The sequence below is a fragment of the Rhinopithecus bieti genome, unplaced genomic scaffold (genome assembly GCF_001698545.2).
Source record: "Rhinopithecus bieti isolate Rb0 unplaced genomic scaffold, ASM169854v2 scaffold_13400, whole genome shotgun sequence".
Classification (NCBI taxonomy): Eukaryota; Metazoa; Chordata; class Mammalia; order Primates; family Cercopithecidae; genus Rhinopithecus; species Rhinopithecus bieti.
In genome coordinates this window covers 1,627,497-1,650,424 of record NW_016807991.1, presented here as the reverse complement: position 1 = coordinate 1,650,424, position 22,928 = coordinate 1,627,497, and the positions used below count along the sequence as shown (strand labels likewise).

Sequence of the window (22,928 nt, the reverse complement as noted above, 5' to 3'; positions counted from 1 at the left end):
GGAAGGGAGGGAAGGAAGGAAGGAAAGAAAGAAAGAAAGAAAGGAAGAAAGGAAGGAAGGAAGGAAGGAAGAAAGAAAGAAAGAAAGAAAGAAAGAAAGGAAGGAAGAGAAAGATGTAATGATGTGGGATGTCTGCCATCCCCACACTCCACACCAGTGACATCAGAAGCTTTGGCGGTGAGGCTCCCATCAGCATTTTTTAATTGTACAGGTGGTTCCGACACAGAGTCAAGTTTGAGACAAATAATATGCTTCTCGCAGTTGAACATGGACACACTTGCCAAGCGTCTCGCTAAAACGCTGCTTCTGATCCAGCAGACTGGGGGCCTGAGACTGCGTTTCTGACAGGTGCCCAGGTGTGGTGCCTAGACACCTGCCCATGGGCCACACTCGAAGTAACAAGGATGTCCATTAATTTTCAGGGTGTGGTAGAGACACAAATACCACTTCCCAAACCCTATCTCCAAGCCTGTTTGTTGCAATTAGTCTCCCTAGCCCCTTGTCCCACCCTGGCAGGCAGGCAGGCTGGCTGAAGAGTTTCCTACCGGTGTCTCCTCTGCTCTCTGCTTACCTCCTGGCTGACAGAGCCAGGATGAATGTTCCCCTCCTCATCCGCCAAGGGGGTGGCATGTTTTAAAAGAGCAATATGGTGTTTATGTTCACACATACACACAAACTCACACACTACACACTACACACCCAAGGCGCAGGAGAGAAACGCTGTCTGCCCCCATTTGCAAGCATCTAAGACCCCATTCTCTCAGCATGCCCACCCTTCTCTCCCTGAAAGGGCACGGAAACCTACCCTTCACCTCACACAGGAACCCCTGCCGCGCTGAAGGCCACACTGTAGGGCCGGGGAGGAGGGACTACATAGCCTGACTCCAGGGTGTGAGGTCTGAGTTCAAATTCTGACTCTGTCTCTTCCTAGTTGGGTGACCTTAGACAAGTTAACTAACCTCTCTGAGCCCATTTGAGCAGTTTTTTCCATTGTAAAACGTGTGAAATGATGACCAACCTCTCAGAGTGGTTGGCTGAATTGGCTGATTGAAGGAGATAGGGATGTGAATACAGACAGTAGCACAGGGCAGGGTGCTAGTGGTGAGACAGAGAATGGGGTGGCCCGAGCAAGGTGTCCCCGTTCCCTGTGGTCATCCTGTCTGCCCCAAATTTTCCGTCCATGGCCACCACTCCCAACCTGGGAGCTGGGCAGTCCCTAAGGCTGACCTCCCGCCCCTGATCCTACTGCCATTGTCCCGGCTGCAGACATGGGGAGCTTTGAGGAGGGCGAGAAGCACCAGAGCGTCTCCCACGGAGAAGCAGCTGTTATCCATGCCCCGCGCATCGCCAGCTTCCCCCGGCCACAGGTGACCTGGTTCCGGGACGGCCGCAAGATCCCGCCTAGCAGCCGCATGTGAGTGCACCACTCTGGGGGGATGGGAGGGGAGGGGGGCCTGGGCGAGGAGGTTTGGGGCCAAAGTCTCTCCTGAATGGAGGAGGGCATTTGTGCAGAAGCTCCTTTCAGCTCCTGTGGGACACAGCCAGGTAGGGGACCTCCCAGGGGCTTTCCTGGGATGTACATGCAAGGACTTGGGACCATGAAACCCACGCTCAATCGCCTTCCTGGGAATTCCCAGGGCGTTGCCTTCACCGTCAGCTGGAGAATAAATCTGCTTTTCAGAGCACTTAAAAAACCCAAACAGGCACGTACGAAGGCGCGATCACCGCGGTTACAGGCCCAGGACGCAGGCTAGTGGCGCCAGGGGCTGTTGGAGAGGCTGGCGTCCCCTGGGCAGCCAGGCGGCCCTGAGCGTGTTTGTTGGCAGGGTGTTTACTGGTGCGTGAGGGCTGTGTGTGTCTTGGCTGTGAGGTGGAGGTGTGGCCGGGGAAGTCCCAGGGAGAGAAACACACAAGCCTCTCAGTGTTCACAAGGCCGTCTCTGTGTGCCCCTGGGATTGGCTGGGGCAGCCCGGCCTGTGGGCAGGAGCCATGGAGCCAGCACCCCACACCTCCGCAGAAGGCAAGCAACAAAGCATTTCCTCCCGAGATACACCCGTCTCCCTGCCCTGCTGAGCCCACCCCCGGGTCTGGAGTCAGCTGGGGCTTTCCTCTTTCCAACTCCAGCTCTCCCCTCCTTCCAGAAGACTCCCTTCTCATCTACTCAGGCTGCATGTACACAGGACTGATCCTTTCCTGGTCTCTGTAGACAGCGGAGGCATAGATGGACAGTTCTTGTCTTTGGAGAACATTAAGTCTAGTTGGGGAAAGGAAGCATAGTGACAATAACAATAATAATAATATCACCATCATAGGCCGATCTCAGTGGCTCACGCCTGTAATCCCAGCACTTTGGGAGGCTGAGGTGGACCGATCACTTGAGGTCAGGAGTTGAGACCAGCCTGAGCAACATAGCAAAACCCTGTCTCTACTAAAAACACAAAAATTAGCTGGCCATTGTGGTGGACGCCTGTAATCCCAGCTTCTTGGGAGGCTGAGGCAGGAGAATCGCTTGAACCTGGGAGTCAGAGGTTGCAGTGAGCCGAGATCGGGCCACTGCACTCCAGCCTCCAGCCTCCAGACAGAACCAGACTCCATCTCAAATAAAATAATAGTAATGACAAAATATCGACCATCATCATAACCAGCAGTGCCGTTTATTGAATGGCTGCGCTATGTCCTTGGGGACTGCAGCTAAGCACCACCACACACATCCCCTCTGCCCCGGACACACACGTCCCTCTCCTTCCCGGACACACACGTTCCCCTCTCCTCCCGCGACGACACACATCCCCTCTCCTCCCGGACACACACGATTCAACCCCTCCTCCCAGACACACACATCCCCTCTCCTCCTGGACAGCCACGCTCTGTGAGGAAGAAGACGCTCTCAATCTCGTTCTCCTTCCTGTCCCCAGAGCACCTGCGGAAAGGAGGCGTTGTTGAATGAATGACCCTCACAACAACCCGGTGAGATGCTAGGTTTCTCCCCATTTTACAGACAGTCAAGTGAAGTTCCCAAAAGTTTAACTACTTTGCCAAATCTCACACAGCTGGTAATTGGTGGAGCTGCGTCCGGCCCTGCCAACTCCAGAGTCAGGTTCTTTAATTCTTGTATTATGTGAAAAGTGCCTGAAAACAGGCCCACAGACTCCATGAAAAGATTGTATTTGTGGGAAACAAGCCCTGTGGAGTATCTCAACCTAGCTACCTGTTGAAATCATTTGGGAGTTTGGGGATACAGTCATGTGTCGCTTAATGACAGAGATACAGTCGGAGAAATGTTTCATTTGGCAGTTTCATTGCTGTGTGAACACACACCTAGATGGTGCAGCCTACTACACACCCAGGATGTATGGTGTAGTCCGTTGCTCCTAAGCTATACACCTGTACAGCATGTTACTGTACTGTAGGCAATTGGAACACAATGGTAAGTATTTGTGTATCTAAACATATCTAAATATAGGAAGGGTACCATGTTATAAAAGATTTTTTAATGGCACACCTGTATAAGGCAGCTTCTTTATAATCTTATGGAACCAGCATCATATATGTGGTCTGTTTTTGACTGAAACGTTATGCTGTGCATGACTGTGGCTGATCCTTGGGCTCTATCCTAAGAGTCTCTGACTTAATTGAAATGGGATGGAATTTGAACATCAGAAGTTTTAAAAGCTCCCCAGGTGGTTCTAATGTGAAACCAGGGTTAAGAACCACCATGCTAGTGTATATCAGCTATCCACAGCCACAAATATGCTGCGTAACAAAATAGCTCAGTGGGCCAGGCACAGTGGCTTATGCCTGTAATCTCAGCACTTTGAGAGGTCAAGCCAGGCAGATCACGTGAGGTCAGGAGTTCAAGACCAGCCTGGCCAACCTGGCAAAATCCCATCTCTACTAAAAACACAAAATTAGGCATGGTGGCACACACCTATAGTCCCAGCTACTCAGGAGGCTGAGACAGGAGAATCGCTCGAACTCGGGAGGCAGAGGCTGCAGTGAGCCAAGATTGTACCACTGCACTCGAACCTAGGTGACAAGAGCGAGACTCCATCTACAAAAAAAAAAAAAAAAAAAAACCAGCTCAGTGGCTTAGAGCAATACACAATACACATTTCTTTTTCTTGTGAGTCTACAGGCTGGTGATTTAGGCTGGGCTTGGCTGCGTTCTGGTCTTGGCTGGGCTTTCTCACTTGTCTGGGACCGGCTGACTTGTCCGGGTGACTGGGGTGACTTGACTGTGCTGCACAATGCATTCTCCTGCCTGCCAGCCCTAGCATGTTTTCCTGGCAATTGCAGAGGAGCAGGGGAAGAAGCAGGAACATACATTTTTCCAGCTTCTGCTAACATCTCATGGGCCAAAGCAAGAACATGGCAGAACTCAGAATCAAGATGTAAGAAAATAGATTCTGTTTCTTGAGCGACGGAAGCTGCAAAGTCACGGGACAAAGAGTGTGGATACAGAGCAGAGTGAAGAATTGGAGCGGCACCCCAGATTAACAGGGGGACTCATGCTGCGTGAGTCAGAGTGCGTCTCCCTGTCCTCTTATGTCCATGTCTATCCACGAGATGGACATTCTGGAGAGAGCCACAAGCCCAGGGACCTTCCTTCACTGCCTGCTGGGGGTCTCAGAGGGAGCAAGTCAAAGGTTTCTCTGCCGCCTGCTCCACTCTGTGTTTAAGACTTGAGCTCAGTGGCCGGGCGTGGTGGCTCAAGCCTGTAATCCCAGCACTTTGGGAGGTCAAGGTGGGCGGATCATGAGGTCAGAAGATCAAGACCATCCTCTTAGGCCTAATTTACGTTCAATAAAACCAGCAGAGAATGGTTCTTAGCATGGGTGTTTCTTAGCATGGATGCTGAGATTATGCTGCGGAAAGGGAATGCTCTCCACACAGGTTTTGGGACAAGTAGGCAGGTCCCAGCCCCATCCCAGCTCCCTTTCTGAGGTTATTTCCCATGGCCTATTGCAAGCCAGTCAGTTGGTAGTGGCTGCCTGGAACACTGTGTTGAGGATTCTGAGGTCCTATCTCGACTTGTTAGAATGAATATCATGATTGATTAGCAATGTCTGCCATGGCTGTGTGAGGTGTGTGCTGGCACTTTCCTATTAAATTTGTTGTGGTGGATAAAACCCTTTCTACAACCTACTCCTGTCATCCCTTTCCTAACACCTCTCCACCTCCTTTTCTCATTCCCAGCCTCTGTCCCCATCCTCTTTTAATTCCCACAACCCTGTGGAGCCAGGATGGAACACCCTGGCCTACACACACATGCACACCTCCCTGGTCACACACACCCCCAGCCCCTGCACGCCACTGCAATGTTCCTACCAACTACATGATAGAACACTGTGGTGGTTTTATCCTGGCAATTACAGCAAATTAATATTCATAAGTGAGCAGAAAGGGTCTGTGGCAGCAAATTCCCTGGTGTCTGTGTGTCAGAGATACATATCTGATGAGCGCTATCTGCCGGAGGGGTGTGCAGGACACAGAAGGTGCTGCTATCTACAGAGAGCTGCTCTCACTGGTGGGGCAGGAGCAAGGATTAGCATCACCTCGCCCATGCCCTGGTGCTCATTGTTGAAAAGGAGACACGATTCCTCATAAAGATGCCTGCTGGGGGCTTTGGACACATTCTAGGATAATTTATTTCATTCATAACTAAATTATCAATGGGGGCCACAGGGAGCTGAGGAAAAGGGCCTGGATGAATAGTAGCAGTAAGTGGAAGGGAGGGCAGGGCTGGGCCAATCAGAGCCATAGCAAAAGCCTAGTACATTGAAACCAGGGGTGTGGCTGAAAATATAATCCAGCCCCTGCCCAAGAGTTGAGTTCTGCTGTCTGTGTCCCCCAAGAATTCTTCCTGCAGCTTCTTTCTGTCTGGGTTGCCTCTGGGGTGCAGTGCTGCAGATTGGAAGCCCTCCTGGGTGCCAGGAAGAGCACCCAGTACAGTACAATACAGCAGCATCCCAGGAATGTCTGTCCACGAGATGGACGTTCTAGAGAGAGCCACAAGCCCAGGGACCTTCCTTCACTGCCTGCTGGGGGTCTCAGAGGGGGCAAGTCAAAGGTTTCTCTGCCTCCTGCTCCACTCTGTGTTTAAGACTTGAGTTCAGTGGCCGGGCGTGGTGGCTCACGCCTGTAATCCCAGCACTTTGGGAGGTCAAGGCGGGCGGATCATGAGGTCAGAAGATCAAGACCATCCTGGCTGACACAGTGAAACCCCGTCTCTACTAAAAACACAAAAAAGATTAGCCGGGCATGGTGGCGGGCGCCTGTAGTCCCAGCTACTCTGGAGGCTGAGGCAGGAGAATGGCATGAACCTGGGAAGTGGAGCTTGCAGTGAGCCGAGATCGCACCACTGCACTCTAGCCTGGGCGACAGAGTGAGACTCCATCTCAAAAAAGAAAAAAATAAAAAGACTTCAACTCAGGCACTGGGGGTCTCAGTCCAGGGTGCTTCCCTCCGGGCACTAGTTAAAGCAGAGCCCAAAATCTCAGTGACTTCACACCATAGAAGTTGATTTCTTGCCAATGTATTGTTGTTGTTTTTGTTTTGAGATGGAGTTTTGCTCTTGATGCCCAGCCTGGAGTGCAATGGTACGATCTCAGCTCACTGCAACCTCTGCCTCCTGGGTTCAAGCGATTCTCCTGCCTCAGCCTCCAGTAGCTGGGATTACAGGCATGCACCACCACACCCAGCTAATTTTGTATTTTTAGTAGATACGGGGTTTTACCATGTTGATCAGGCTGGTCTTAAACTCCTGACCTCAGACGATCCACGTGTCTCAGCCTCCCAAAATGCTGGGATTACAGGTAGTAATCCCACTGTGCCCAGCCCCATTTAAAGTCCTACCATGATGAGAGGCATGGTGTCTTCCACACAGTCTTTCAGGAGCCCTGCTGACAGGAGTTTTGCCATCATCAGCACACAGCCTTCCTAGTTGTCCTGCTCTGCCAGAGAGAAAGGGTGTGGACATGAGGATCGCACAGGAGGTGCTCATGGTGCAAGCTCAGCAGCGGTGCACATCCCTTCCTCCATATCCCACTAGTTCAGCCTCACTGCCCCACCTGGATGCACACAGAGATGCAAAGCCTGTCTCTGGCTTCCCAGCCACTGTAGTCCATGACACAAGGGAAGCCTGAGACTGAGGTGAGCAGCAGCCATGTCTGCCATCTTAATATGAACTCTACCTAGGACAGACCGTGTCAGGCATGGCGCTCTTGACATCTGGGACCCAATCATTCTTCCCTGTGTGGGCCTTCCTGTGCACCACGGGACGCGTGCTTAACAACATCCCCAGCCTTGACCCCTAGTTGTTAGTGGCACTCCCAGAGTTGGCAACCAAAAGTTGTCCAGACATTGTCATCCCTGGAGGGCAAAGTCAACCCTGGTTGAGAACCACTGACCCAGAAAGCTTGATCGTGATACAGACAAAATACGGCCAAAGGAGACTTCCTGATCAAGAAAGAGATGAAATCGGAGGTGGGAGCCTTCTTGGAGACCAAAAGGGTCCTAAGACAGGTGGGTGAACTGGAATGTGGGCCAGGCTGTGCCCAGTGTGCCCACTAGAGGCTTCCTTGAAGCTGCTTCTATGGTAGTCATGGATGTGGCGTGGCTGGGGGAGCTGGGCCTGCTGGTCCTGGCGTGTGGCACTTAGAATTCTCTAAGCCCTGAAGCTGGCCGTGTGCCAGTCTGCGGGGTGGGAAGAGACAGGTGGTGGACTGCAGGGCTATCTTGGGTCTAATGAGGAAGAACAGAAGCAGTAACAGGAATCAGAATCCCTCAACCTCTGGGCTGGAAGAAATCCTACAGAATACCTGCTTCCACCCTTGCACAGAGGAGGAAACTGAGGCCCAGCAAGGAGGAAGCTGCATGCCCTTTAGAGGCTAGGGCCACAGCTCCATTCTAGAGCTTACCCCCTGCCCCAGCCAGAGCCCTGCACGGGGGGCACCCTTCCTCCAACTCTCAGCCACCCTCACATGCTACACCTAAGGACAAGTCCCTGCAGGAAACTCCCAGGTGGGAAAATGACCACTATCCCTGACTTATTTTAAGCTTTTGAAATATTTTTGACTGGCTCTGGCCCCATCTCCTATTGCCTCATTAGCTGGAGGTTAAAAGAACTCTCCTGTTTTTTGTTTTTGTTTTTTGTTTGTTTATTTGTTTTGTTTTAAGATGGAGTTTTGCTCTTGTTGCCCAGGCTGGAGTGCAATGGTGCAATCTCGGCTCACCACAACCTCCGCCTCCCAGGTTCAAGCGATTTTCCTGCCTCAGCCTCCCGAGTAGCTGGGATTACAGGCCTGCACCACCACACCCGGCTATTTTTGTATGTTTAGTAGAGATGGGGTTTCTCCATGTTGGTCAGGATGGTCTCAAACCCCCGACCTCAGGTGATCCACCTGCTTTAGCCTCCCAAAGTGCTGGGATTACAGGAGTGAGCCACTGCATCCAGCCAAGAGCTCTCCAGAAAAAAAAAAAAAAAAAAAAAAGAGGGGCATCATAAGGGAAGGGTACCCAGGAATTGGGGGAAGGAGGGCTTGGCTTCCTGCTTCCCAGAGCTGTGCCAAGGGTGTGATTCTCAGCATGTGAAGCACCAAAACCAGGAGAGAGGGGGTTGAAAACCAGCACAGCCAGGCTGGCAGAGAGCTGGGCTGGAGAAGCATTAGCGGGGATATTTATTTGAAAGCCTGTTTAAAACTCTGTAACATTCACCTAATGGGAAAATTTGAAAAGAATTCAACTGGATTTGTCCTTGTTAAACTAACATTAAGGATGTTTAACAGCTGTCTCAGGCCCATCACATTAAAATCCAGAGATATACTTGACAAACTAATGGCTTTGTTTGTCATTGGGAGAATGGGTGGAGGGAGGCAGAGCTGGTGTGGGTGGCGCTCCTGGCTCCATCGCACCCACATTCCATGGAGTCTCCAGCTTCCTGCTCAGACAAGCACCTTTTCCCTGCCTGAAGACCTGGCCTGAAAAGGGGTTGCATGATGGGATCCCAGCAAAGGAAACTGGCTGAGGCAAACAGCCCATTGCTGCACCCCAAAGCACAGCAGCCTCCTTTTCCCTCCTAACCAGCCCACCTAGTCCCGCTCTTGGTTATGAGCTTCAAAGAAGTAGAAACTTCAGTTGGGTACAATGGCTCACACCTGTAATCCCAATACTTTGAGAGGCCAAGGCGGGCAGATCACCTGAGGTCAAGAGTTTGAGACCATCCTGGCCAACATGGCAAAACCCTGCCTCTACTAAAAATACAAGAATTAGTCGGGTGTGGTGGCATGCACCTGTAATCCCAGCTACTCAGGAGGCTGAGGCAGGAGGATCACTTGAACTGTGGAGGCAGAGGTTGCAGTGAGCCAAGATCGTACCATTGCACTCCAGCCTGGGTGACAAGAGCAAAACTCTGTCTCAAAAAAAAAAAAAAGGTGGGGGGCACAGTGGCTCATGCCTGTAATCCCAGCACTTTGGGAGTCCTAGGCAGGGGGATCACAAGGTCAGGCAATCGAGACCATCCTGGCTAACATGGTGAAACCCTGTCTCTACTAAAAATACAAAAAATTAGCCAGGGGTAGTGGCGTGCACCTGTAGTCCTAGCTACTCGGGAGGCTGAGGCAGGAGAATCGCTTGAACCCGGGAGGCAGAGGCTGCAGTGAGATCACGCCACTGCACTGTAGCCTCAGCAACAGATCAAGACTCTGTCTCAAAACAAACAAACAAACAAACAAACAAAATGAGGTAGAAACTGATACCCAGAAAGGGAACTGGAGGGAGACAGGACTTCCAGAAGTTGATGTTACCAGGCAACCTGTGGCCTTTGAGTACATCAATCCTGAACAGATTTAGGATTAGGGTTAAGGCTTGGATTCTGGAATGGCCCTGCATTTCTAAATTCATTAGCATTCATTTGTCATTTACTTATTCATTCATCGACAATCACTAATCCATGCTGAGAATATTTCTTCAGTGTCTGGACACTCATGATGCAGAAGTAACCACACACAGCCGTGGAGGCTGTGACCTGGGAAAGGGCAAAATTCCAAGGGGATACCTGGAAGCCCCTCACCCAGGCTTGCGGTAGGGGCCAGGGAAGCTTCCTTTGGATGGTCTCGGTGTCTGGACACGAACATACTGTCTCTGGGTCTGGTTGACAGCGTCAGCACCGTGTTTAGAATTCTCTGCAAACTAAACGTGGTGGGATGTAGGCGGTAAGAGGTTGGGGAGAGGGGTGGCAGGAGGGGCTCTGGGAGGCTGGGGACTGGGAGGTACGGTCAGGCTGCCCCTTTGGGTTTCCGCTCCCACTCCCTGGAGGTTCAGAGCCCCTCAGGCCCCTGTCAGAGGAATCCTTTTCCTCTTCCCAGAGCCATCACGCTGGAGAACACCCTTGTCATCCTATCAACGGTGGCCCCTGACGCAGGTCGCTACTACGTGCAGGCTGTTAACGACAAGAATGGGGATAACAAGACCAGCCAGCCCATCACACTCGCCGTGGAGAGTAAGTACGCGCAGGGCCGGGACCGATCGCGCAGCGGATCATTAAATCTTGGCAATGGTGCTCCAGGGGATCATTGAGAAGATGGAGTGGCAGAGGAGGGGGCCAGGGAAGCTGGGGGACAGCCAGGGGAGCCTTCCCAAGGAGGAGGATACACAGTAGAGCCAGGAGTGCCCGGGCAGAAAGGGAGCAGCTGAATGCTGGAGCCCGTTCCCATGACATGCCTGAGATCCTGCATCGGTAGAGGGGATGCTTAGCACGACTGTTAGCAGGGCTACCAGGGACCCAGGGAGGGGTGCGGCAGAGGAAGAGTGTGTGCATGTGTGAGTTGCAGCCACTACTGGGACTCAGATGCGACCAGGAGGGCATATGGGTGATTGCAGGGTTGAAGCTTGTTTTTTACAGAGATATACTAACTGCCTCTACTTGGCTGTCACATAAAAAGTGCTGTCTATATTAGGAGCCAGGTGGTCCCTGCTCATGGGAACACAGGCCCTCTGCCCAGGCACCCACCTAAAACACCTCCATCGTCAGACACCTCCAGCTCCCTGGGCAAAAGGGACAAAGCCCTCTCTAGAACTCACCACACAGTGAGACACACATAAAAGCATGACTCCCTCGGTGTGCTTGGCAAAGAGACGCTTGTCCAGCCAAGACTGAAGCCAGTTTTCTTGGGAGGGACAAGATGCTGGGATGTTCTTTCTGGCCTGGTTCTCCCTGCTGGACTAGCCCTTCCCTTCCATACTGCATTCCCAAGACAGAGAAGGAAGGGTGGACAGCCCAGGAGCAACCCAGACCCAAATCCCAGAGTGTGTGGGGCGAGGCCAGAGCTTCCTGCAGCAGCAGCAGCTGAGCCATCACACAAGCTGGAGGAGGCAGATGTTCAACTCCCTCCACATCTGTACAACTCCTGCTCTCAAAGCAAGCCTCTTTTATCATCCTTGGTCATGATGGTACTTGCCCACCAGTGGCAAGATGAGGGTGCGGGCCAGCCTGGGGCTTTTCTGTGCTCTTATTCTGATCCTAGCCTCTGCTGTCAGTGTCCAGAGGGCCCAGGACATTTCTAGGCCTTGCCATCCCCATTCCAGGGCCTTTCAAACTTCAGCAGGAACCACTTCCCATTATCTCAGGGATCTCCTTCCCCTACTCAGCATCCAGTCTGCCTAGAAGGACATCTGAATGCGGGGAGGAGAGTTTCCTTCTGGAGACTGACCCATCAGGGTCGCAAGTATATCTGGAGACTGACCATCAGGGTTGAGGGTGTAACCTCTAACATCAAGCCAGGGTCTCAGTCAAGTCCCAGCAGCCTGGGCCCCAGCCCATACCCTGGGGCTGCTGTTTCTATAGGAGAAGGGAATTGAGTCATCCAAGAGAGATGCTTCTCCCCATGTATTTTCTAGTGATCAGATTCCCTGGAGTCTCATGGAATCCCATCATTTGGTAAGAGACAATGTCAAAGACACAGGAGTGGTTCATGGTCCAAGTCAGAGCCAGGCATCCTCCTGGGTGACTCATTTTACCCTGAGACAGAGTCAGGGCCTTCCTCTTTGTTCCCCTCCTCCGGTACCCAGCTCCTCCTCTCAGGCGTTAAACTAGGCTACTCTTCCTGGTTGACTTTGGGGTTATTCGCTCTCTGCTCCATCCCAAACCACCCGACCCTCCAGCTGGCCCCAGGGAGATGGTCAGGGTCCCCTCGAACCCCCTGTACCCACCCAAGCCCTGCCCAGTCACCTGCTTCTCCCACCCCACTGCCTCTTGGCCTCCTGCCATCACACGCTGATTTATCCTGAATTCAGAGCAGAATCAGCTGATTTTTAGTTAATTTCTCTTCCCACAAGTGACTGCACTTGAAAACCCCCTTCCTCTCCATGACACAAATCCCCAGCCTGCCTGCCTGCCAACCAATTTGTGAGAAGCAATTGCCGCTTTGCCCACCACCAGTGCCAGCTCCCTTCATTCCTCTCCTAGGCCTCACCCCTCCCTCTGCTCTCCCCTCTGCACCGCTTCCTCCATCCCTTCTGGACTCCCTTTCTGTACCTCTTTATAGGGATCCTATGCTCTTCAGAGCCAGAGAAGGAAAGAGCAAGTCCAGTGACCCCAGAAGTTGCCCCCTGCTCAGGATAACCCTGGTGACCTCATCCAGACTGTCACAGTTCCTGAAAACCCCATGCTTGGGTGGATACCCAGGGATTAGTGCTACATTGCCAAAAGGAAATAGAATGTGAACCACATGCGAAATTTTAAATTTTCCAGTAGCCCCATTTTTTACCAAGTAAAAAGAAATCGTTGACATTCATTTTATTACTCTATTTTATTTAACCCAACATAACAAGATGTTATCTTTTTAACATACAATCAATGTAAAGAATATTAATGGGATATCTTCCATTGGTTTTTTGCATACTAAGTCTTTGAAATCCTTGTGTATTTTATGCTTATATCACATCTCAATCTGGATGTGAAATTTTCATCTGAAATACGTGATCTGTATTTAGATTTCACAAAATTTATAGCTGAAAAGTAGAGTCGTATGCATAAGTTGTTCCACACATGCTTTAAAGTGTTCTAATAACTGAATTGGGGATCCGTTCTTAATTAAATGTAAATAAGTTAAAATTAAATCACATTAGGCCAAAGGGGCACCGGCCACATTGCAGGAGCTCATAGGCACGTGTGGCTTGTGGCCCCCACATTGGGTTGCTCAGGTCACAGGGCCTGGATACCCTGGTTCCTGGGCAGCTGGAGAACAGGCATCCCAGAAGCCTGTCCAGGAGAGGGGAGAAGCTCACACCCCTGCCCCACCGCTCACCAACCTGTGGCCCAGGCGAGTCCCATGGTCCCTGAGCCTCAGTTTCCCCATCTGTAAAGTGGTACCTATGGCAAAGTTGGGAGGATTAAATGAGGTGGTCCAGGGCCAGGCACAGTGACTCATGCCTGTAATCCTAACACTTTGGGAGGCCAAGGCAGGTGGATCACCTGAGGTCAGGAGTTCAAGACCAGCCTGACCAACATGGAGAAACCCCGTCTCTACTAAAAATACAAAAAAATTAGCCGGGCATAGTGGTACATGCCTGTAATCTCAGCTACTCGGGAGGCTGAGGCAGGAGAGTTGCTTGAACCCGGGAAGCAGAGGTTGCAGGGAGCCAAGATCGTGCCATTATACTCTAGCCTGGGCAACAAGACCAAAACTCGGTCTCAAAAAAAATAAAAAGAGGTGGCCCAGGTGGGTCACGTGGTCTCAGAGCCTCAGTTTCCCCATCTGTAAATTGGTGCCTATGGCAAAAATGGGAGGATTCAATGAGGTGATTCGGGGAGAATGGATCACGTTAGATGTCCCTTGTGGCTGTTACGCAAAGCGTCTGGGGCAGTGAGATCCAGTGTGGCCTCCTGTGTGGGGAGCCCCCAACACTTCCTCCCACCCCAGGGCCCGCTCTATGGCAGGAGCTCTCTGGGAAGACACCCCTCCTCTTTGCTTGGGCTCGCCTGTGATTTTCATGGTTTGACCTTTGGGGCCCCATTTACCCCAATGACCCACTTGTGCTGGGATGACCTTCATTTACAGTAAATCTGCTCCAGGACTCACTTCTCTGAGACCCACTCAACTCCCACTGTCTCCCAGGAAGCCACCCCATGAAATGCCTGAAGCCTTGCTCGGTACCCTGCAGGGCTTAACGTGCGTCCCCGAACCTGTGACTCCCACCTCTCCATAGCCTCTGAGTCTATCACTTGGACTAGGGCTGGCGGGGAGAGGTCTTCCCTGCACAGGCAGGCAAATCTCCAGGAGGGGAAGCTGTCATTTATTGAGCACCTGCTGTGTACCTGGCACTCTGCATTCACCCTAGACCAGCCTAGCTGCCCCCTTCCTGGCAACCATCACATGCTCTTTCATTCATTAACCCCATGAGCATTGATTAGACTTCCTCTGGGACTTGCCCTCCATGAGGACAGACCCTGGCCATCTCACTTGGTGGGGGATCTCCGGTGCCTGCAACACAGCCTGGCACATGTCAAGCATTCACCCAGGAAAGAATTATTGAGCTGGGGCCTGAATTCACACAACCTTGAGAGGTAGTGACTTTCATCCCATTTCGCCCCTGAGAAGACTGAAACTTGGTAGGATGAAGTCACCAGGACACCCAGGGGCAGAGCTAGGCTTTGAGCCCAGGCCTTCCTCACCCCTGGGACCCTTTCTCCCCGTGCCAGCATCGCTGGCCACCTCAGCCCCCGTCAAGCCCTGCAGGTTGCCACCTGGGCCTAAGCACATGGCCATCTCTCCTCCATTCCTTCCAGAGCCAATGAGCCAGCTCCGTGCCCTGGGGCAGCCCTTGTATTTTTAAACTCAGAACTCGCCTTCCTCAAGGGCTCCCTGTTTACCTGGCTGTGCCACGCAGTGCTCTGGCTTGGGCTCTAACTGTCTGTCTCCTACTTGTGCCCCATTAATCTGAGCCATGGTACCTGCGCGCCCCCGCATGTAATAAACAACTTAGAGCACACTTTTATGGATTCAGCTACATCAGCAGCTTTCAATCCGATCGCTCTTTATGGCACCTACATGAGGCTTTTATATTGTTGCAATTATTTTGCTTTATATGCTTCCTTTCTTTCCCCCTTCATTTTACTTTATTTTTTACATTTTATTCCCATTCTTCCTGGGCCTCTTCTAGCAAGGCCTGGAGTCAAAGAAGGAAAACCTGCCCAGGGCTGACAAGGTGGCCCAGAGTGGCAGTGGAGCCACTGGGCACCCTCCCCCTGACCCCATAAAGAACGGCCTGTGACTGTCACCCCGGGGCCTGGCGTGTCATCGTGGCCTACTACCTCCAGAACCTTCTGGAAAGGGGCCAACTGGATAGATTTGTTGTGGAGAAAAAGTCCTCAGAGGCTGGATTTTCAGGAGCCATGGATCAGGCATACACCGAATATTGGAGTTTCTGCCAATATCGGGCCTACACTGACCCACCAAGATAAAAATCTGGCCTCTACTTTTTTTGTTTTGTTTTGTTTGTTTTGTTTCTTGTTTTTTGTTTTGTTTTTTTTGAGACAGAGTCTCACTCTGTCGCCCAGGCTGAAGTACAGTGGCGCGATCTCAGCTCACTGCAAGCTCCGCCTCCCGGGTTCACGCCATTCTCCTGCCTCAGCCTTCCCAGGTGGCTGGGACTACAGGCACCTGCCACCACACTTGGCTAATTTTTTCTATTTTTTAGTAGAGACAGGATTTCACCGTGTTAGCCAGTATGGTCTCGGTTTTCTGACCTCGTGATCCGCCTGCCTCAGCCTCCCAAAGTGCTGGGATTACAGGCGTGAGTCACCACACCCAGCCTTCTACTTTAAAAAACACTCAAAATGAAAAAAAGGAAATGCTACCACCTCTATTAGAAGAGTTTGGAGTGTTTCTCTCTTTTTTTTCCCCCCAATAAAACCCACTTACGGAAAGTTCTTTCTCATTTCAATCATCGACCCTGGGAGTTGGACGATGGTAACTCTACTTCCATTCATTTGTTCACATCACACACATGTTTGAGCACTTACTGTGTGCCAGGCATGCTTCTTCCTGCTGGAGGAGTGGTGGTTGTCAAGACCACGTGACCTGGTGTGGTAGCTCACACCTGTAATCCCAACACTTTGGGAGGCTGAGGTGGCTGGATCACCTGAGGTCAGGAGTTTGAGACCAGCCTGGCCAACATAGTGTAACCCTGTCTCTAATAAAGATACAAAAATTAGCCGGGCATGGTGGTGATGCCTGTAGTCCCAGCTACTTGGGAGGCTGAGGCAGGAGAATCGCTTGAACCTGGGAGGCAGAGGTTGTGGTGAGCCAAGATCGCACCACTGCACTCCAGCCTGGGCAACAGAGCCAGACTCTGTTTCAAAAAAAAAAAGACTGCATGAGTCAGCTCATGGTGCTGTAACAAAGTACTGCAACTGGGGGCTTACGAAGCAGACGTTCTGGCTCCCACCATCCTGGAGGCTGGAAGTCCCAGATTGGGAAGCCAGCATGGTCAGCTTCTCTTCTCAGCTTGCAGATGTCTGCCTTCCAGCGGTGGCCTCACATGGTGGAGAGAGAGCCAGCTCTGGCCTCTTCCTCCTCTTACAAGGCCATGAATCTGAAATATGGAAATATTCACACCTAACAAGTACCTGGAAACCTGCTTTCTAAGAGTTTCATCCTTAACTCTTTAATTTCATTCAATGGGAGAATTAAAGTATTAGATGCTTTTCTAAGCAAAAGTTGACAATATGTCAAGAGAATATTTTTCTTTTTCCTTGGGACCCTCATTGGCCCTCATGAGGCCCGGCCCTCGTGGCCTCATCTAAGCCTAATCACCTCCCAAGGGACCCCTCCAAATGCCATAACATTGGGGGTCAAGGCTTAACATATGCATGTGGGGGGGACACAGCTCAGTCCATAGGAAAGACCCATGAGATTCCTGGTGTGGGAGAATTTTAGTCTCTTACGGCCTGCACAACAAATACTACCAGCTGAGTAGCTCACAACAGAAATTGAGCCTCTCACAGTTCTGGAGGCCTGAAGTCTGAAAATCAAGTTGTTGGCAGGGCCATACTTCTCCAAAGATTCTAGGGGAGTCTCATTTCTTGCCTCTTCCTGGCTTCCAGCGGTGGCCAGCAATGCTTGGCATTCCTTGGCTTGTGGCCACATCCCTCCACTCTGCGTCTGTCTTCACAGAGGCTTCCGGCCTGTGCATCTGTGTCTCAATTTCCCTCTTCTTACAAGGACGCCAGTCATATTGGATCTCGAGTCCACCCTGATCCAATATGCCCTCACCTTAACTAATTACACCTGTAATGATCCTATATCCAAATAAGGTCACATTTACAGGTGCTGGGTGGGCATGAATTGGCGGGAGGTGTGTGGGGGGAGGGGGCGGGTGACTCTGACTTAGTACAGGGAGTTTGCATTCTGGTGGAGGAAGTGGACAATGCAGAACTAAACCAACAAGGTCAACCCAGGCAGAGGGAAGGATTTGAAGGGAATGGAACAGGACAGGGTGGTGGTGGGGAGAAGGGGTGTGGCTGCTTTACAGGAGGGGTGGGGAAGGCTGTCAAGGTCAGCGAAGTCTCTCCTTGGACCCTGGTGTGGTGGCTCATCAACAGAGGAAGAGGAGGGATCAGGTAGTCCCTGGGGTCAGTGTCTGGAGGTCTGCTCTGGGGCTGCCCCCATAACCACCTGCTCCACTCGGTGAGGACAAAGGCCTCCCAGGGCATCAGCCTCTAATGAGGCCGGTCAGGGTTAGGATTTCCAACCTCGGCCCCCAGCTAACATCTGATCTCTCCCCAGATGTAGGGGGGCCTGCAGACCCCATCGCACCCACCATCATCATCCCGCCTAAAAACACCAGCGTGGTGGCTGGGACCTCGGAGGTTACCTTGGAGTGTGTGGCCAATGCCAGGTGGGTAGTGCCTCTTCCCTCGCTCCTGCGCCTCTAACTCCAGTTGCTGCTCCCAAACTGCAGGCTCCAGGGAGAGCAGCCAGAAGCCACATCACCTGAGATCCAGGACGGAGGAGGAGGGATGCAGGGAGACCCGCTGGCTGTTGTCAGAGGGTTGCTGTGTGCAACCAGGGCCGGCTTGTTCTCTGCAGCCCAAGAAGAGAAAACCAGGCCCTGGATGGAAGTTACAGGGAAGGGGACGTCAGCCTGGGACATACGGGACTGGAGGGAGGGTAGACTCACTTCTAACCCTTGGAGGAGCCCAGAGGGAGCAGGTGGCCTCTCAAAGCAGAGCCCTCTTGCATGCAGGGGTGTGCAGGAGGGAAGTGTGCATGGGAAGCAATTCACATGGTGGTTAAGAGTACGGCTTTGGGTGCGATGGCTCATACCTGTAATCCCAGCACTTTGGGAGGCCAAGGCGGGAGGATCACCTGAGGTTGGAAGTTCAAGACCAGCCTGACCAACATGGAGAAACCCTGTCTCTACTAAAAATACCAAATTAGCCGGGTATGGTGGCGCATGCCTGTAATCCCAGCTACTCAGGAGACTGAGGCAGAAGAATTGCTTGAACCCAGGAGGCGGAGGTTGCAGTGAGCCGAAATTGCACCATTGCACTCCAGCCTAGGCAACAAGAGCAAAACTCCATCTCAAGACAAAAAAAAAAAAAGAATACGGGCTTTGTAGGAGGGCAGATTGGGGGTCAGGAACCACCAGGGCCCTTCCCAGCCATGGGCGGCCCTCACCTCTTCCACACAGGAAACAATTATGTAACACCTGAGCCTCATTATGTGCAGCTAAGTGCCTTCCATGCTCTGCGCCATGCTAAGCACCTTCCCAGAAGACCTCCTTTCTCCCAAAACAACTGTATGGCATAGGTGTCACCACTTCAGAGCCCAAAGAGGGCAAGCAGACTGCCCAGCATCACCCAGCTGGATGATAGCTGAGTTGAAAAGCACTGCCCCCTCCCCCCAGGCCTGTATTCACTGCTGTGCTCTGGACCTCAGTCTCCGCATCTGTAAAATGGGAACGATCTAAGCATCAACCCCAGCGGAATGCGCATAGGCAGCTCACTGACCCAGCCTGACCTGACCCTTCCTAAGTGCACTATGAAGTTAAACCAATGGGATGGGTGGGGATTACACAGATGATCCCCCCGAGGTCCCCTTGACCTGAAGCTTCCTGGAGAGGGACACTGTGTCCTGTAGCAGCATTTTTTTTTAAAGACAGGGTCTCACTATGTTGCCCAGGCTGTTCGCAAACTCCCAGGCTCAAGTGATCCTCCTGCCTCAGCCTCTCAAAGTGCTGGAATTACAGATGTGAGCCACCATGTCCAGCCTTTTTTGTTGTTGTTGTTATTTTTGGCAGCATTTCTAAAAGTATCCTCCTCCAGTCGCAAGTTTCTCACAAGCATGGTGTATTAGCCCATTTGCTTTGCTATAAAGGAATACCTGAGACACAGTCATTTACAAAGAAAAGAGGTTTATTTGACTCATGGCTCTGCAGGCTGTACAAGAAGCATGGCACAGGCATCTGCTTCTGGGGAGGCCTCAGGAAGCTTCCAATCATGGCAGAAGGAGAAAGGGGAGCCAGCGTGTCTTAGGGCAAGAGAAGGAACAAGAGAGAGGGGAGGAGGAGCTAGCCTCCTTTAAACAACCAGCTTTCACATGAACTAATAGAGTAAGAACTCACTCCATCACCAAGTGGGTGACACCAAGCATTGTGGATCACATTTCCCCATGAGACTTGGAGGGCAAACCCCAGGACATGGGCAAGGCTGCCAGGGTGCAACTGCGCAGTGAAAGCCCTGAGAAGCCCCTCAATGAAGAACCTGCCCAGCATCACTCGAGCTACTGTCACTCAAGCCACTGTTTCCCAGACGTATGTGGCTACAGAACTCCTTTTCCATGGGGCACCTCTGAATGCCCCCATGGCACTAGCAGGGGCCTACTTTGGAAGATCCATCCTCAGTGACCCACCAGGTGCTGAACAGGAGTTGTCTGGACAGACCAAGTCTTGGGGGCTTGGGGGTACAGGGGCTGGTGATGGTGGAAAGCCAGGCCAGACTCACACCCTTGCTCTTCTCTTGCAGTTGGAGGGTGGGTTTCTCTGTCTGTCTGTCTGTCTGTCTTGTCTGCCCTTATTTCCCCTTTTCAAACTCTGCGTGTTTCATGTTGCTGTCACTTGCCCTCATCCTCATCTCCTCCTTGTCACTGATCTGTGGTTGGATGGGGCACAGCACACAGGAAAGACCAGAAGAAAGAGCTGCAGGCCAGGCTGCTTTCCTGCTTTGCCTGAGCCACCAAGCCCTGAGTTCCAAGTCCATCAGCAGGTCCTATTCCAAGCACTTCACTGGCACTAATGCATTCACCTTGGCTACAACCCCCTGGGTAGGCACTTTACAGAAGAGGAAACAGACCCAGAGCCCAGTAGGAACTTGCCCAAGATCTTGCATCTACAAAGTGGCAAGAAGGTGGCAAACCCAGGCAGCCCGGCTCCCAAGCCCACACTCCTTACCACCCCCTGCCCTGCCTCTCAGGCCTCTGGGAGTCCTCATGGCTGAACACTGGCCTTCTCTTGCCCTCTGCAGGCCCCTGATCAAGCTGCATATAATTTGGAAGAAGGACGGGATATTGCTGTCAGGCGGCATCAGTGACCACAACCGCCGGCTCACCATCCCCAACCCCACTGGCAGTGACGCTGGCTACTACGAGTGTGAGGCTGTCCTACGCAGTAGCAGCGTCCCCTCTGTGGTCCGGGGCGCCTACCTCTCGGTGCTGGGTGAGACAGGGCGGGGCTACTAGGGCTCCCCTGAGGGGCAGGGGCAGCACGGGGAGGGGCCTCCTTAAGGGTGACCCCCACAGTGGCTGGATCAAAGGGAGCATGGCTCTGATCCCCTCCCCCGGTCCTTCCTCCTACAGAACCGCCTCAGTTTGTCAAGGAGCCAGAAAGACACATCACTGCAGAGATGGAGAAAGTGGTGGACGTCCCCTGTCGGGCCAAAGGTAATGAGGTGGCGCCGATGGAGGGGGACAAAGACCCCAGATCTGCAGCCTCTCTCGTCCTTGTCATGGACATTTCTAAATTCCAGCTTCTTCTCCAGACCATGTCACTAAGCAGAGAGTCTGGCTGGCTGTCTGAGCAGGCACCCCAGGAAACAAACAGGCCAAATTACCATAATCTCAGGCTGGAAGTCAGCCTTTACAGTACCATAACTTGAGGGTTACAAATGAACCCAACTTACTGTAATTTCAGGACAGGTGACAGACCCAAATTGCCCATAATTTGAGAGCTGTAGACAATGACAAATTACCGTAATGCCAGAACTGGCAGCACCCGGGCGCATCTCACCTGAGATGTGTCTTATAAACTTGGCCTGTTTCCTGGGCCATTTTGCTCCATCTCCTCTGCCAGCTTCCTCTGCTATTCCTATTTAACTCCCCTTGAAAGAGTTCCTGGAGAATTTCTACTTTCCCCTTCCTCATCATCCTTCCTTCTGATTCAGTTCCACCAAAAGAGCCCGCAGCCAGGGTGAAATCCGGGATGATAAAGAGAGAAGAGCGTGCACAGTGGGACACGCTGAGCAAAGGGGCAAAATGTGGCTCTGCAGGAGTGAGGATTGCACTGGAGGGGATGAGTAATGACTTCCCTTCTGAGACTCCACAAGGGGAAGGCAAAGATCCATCCATTCAGGCTGCAAAAATATTTTGAGGACTTACCATGTGCCGATAGTGTCCTCAGGAGTGGAGAGATACAGAATAAACCATACAGCCAGATCCCTCCTCCTGTAGAACGTAACATTCTCGGGAGGGAGATGGGCAAGCTGATAAACACATAAAGATACCTTATTTAATCTCATCTAAAATGCCATGGGTTGTAAGATGCCCCATTATTTTATGGACCACTAAGAAAGAAAAAAGGCAGCCAATTAAATTATGACATGCTGTCGATTATAAGACACGTCCTGATCACGGAGACATGACGTGGGAAAGAGAGCGCATGGTGGATTGGATGAAATGCAGCATCACAGGCTGTCAGGATTGGAGGGTGCTAGGAAGGGAAGGCAAGTAAGCTTAGTGGGGACAGGGCCATGGGGTGCTCCTTGGGACGGGGTGTGGCCAACTCTTCTGGGGGAAGTCTTTTTGTTTTCTGTTTTGAGACGGAGTCTCGCTCTGTCGCCCACGCCGGAACAGAGTGGCACGATCTTGGCTCACTGCAACTTCTGCCTCCCAGGTACAAGGAGGCAGCCTCCCGAGTAGCTGGGATTATAGGCATGCACCAGCACACCAGGCTAATTTTTGTATTTTTAATAGAGACAGGGTTTCACCATGTTGGTCAGGTTGGTCTCAAACTCCTGAGCTCAGGTGATCCACCCACCTCAGCCTCCCAAAGTGCTTGGATTACAGGCGTGAGCCACCACGCCCAGCCCGGCTGGGGGAACTTCTGAAAACAACGTGCCAGGCTGAGAGTGGGGAGAGGAGCCTCATTTCACCTCCACGTGCAAAGCCAGTATGGGGGGCTTCCAGGTGCCGCCCAGGGAACACTGGACCCTCTACATGCTCTTCAACACAGGGCGCCATGTGTTTGGGAAAGTATCCCCACTTGGAGGTTCCCAGAGCACACATATGTGTCTGCTAAGTATTGCAATAAAAAATAAGAAATTGGGCCAGGTGCAGCAGCTCACACCTGTCATTCCAGCCCTTTGGGAGGCTGAGGTGGGAGGAATGCTTGAAACCAAGAGCTCTAGACCAACCTGGGCAACCTAGCAAGACCCCATCTCTACACAAATAGAAATAAAAAATAAAATAAATAAATTAGTTTGTCCAGTCCAGCATTTCCATGTGAAACTGATCCCAGGATCTTTACTCTATCCCAAAGACTTTGAGAATTGTCACTCTAAGAGCATCTTCCTCCTCTCCCTAGACCCAAAGTGGCACCTCTGAGAAGGTTCTAGACACCAAGATTCACCAGGGACCCCCTCGCAGATTTCCAGG

General features: G+C 51.9%; 1 protein-coding gene across 3 annotated transcripts in view; it reads left to right on the top strand.

Moving 5' to 3' along the window:
- SDK2 (sidekick cell adhesion molecule 2) overlaps positions 1-22,928 on the top strand; it is a 330,648-nt gene that overhangs the window by 198,125 nt on the left and 109,595 nt on the right. For all 3 annotated transcript variants that reach the window (XM_017884897.1, XM_017884896.1, XM_017884898.1), the window contains exons 4-8: positions 1,267-1,414; positions 10,365-10,498; positions 17,787-17,898; positions 20,525-20,715; positions 20,856-20,939. In XM_017884897.1, coding sequence (XP_017740386.1) covers positions 1,267-1,414; positions 10,365-10,498; positions 17,787-17,898; positions 20,525-20,715; positions 20,856-20,939 — 669 coding nt within the window. The remainder of the gene's footprint in view (positions 1-1,266; positions 1,415-10,364; positions 10,499-17,786; positions 17,899-20,524; positions 20,716-20,855; positions 20,940-22,928) is intronic.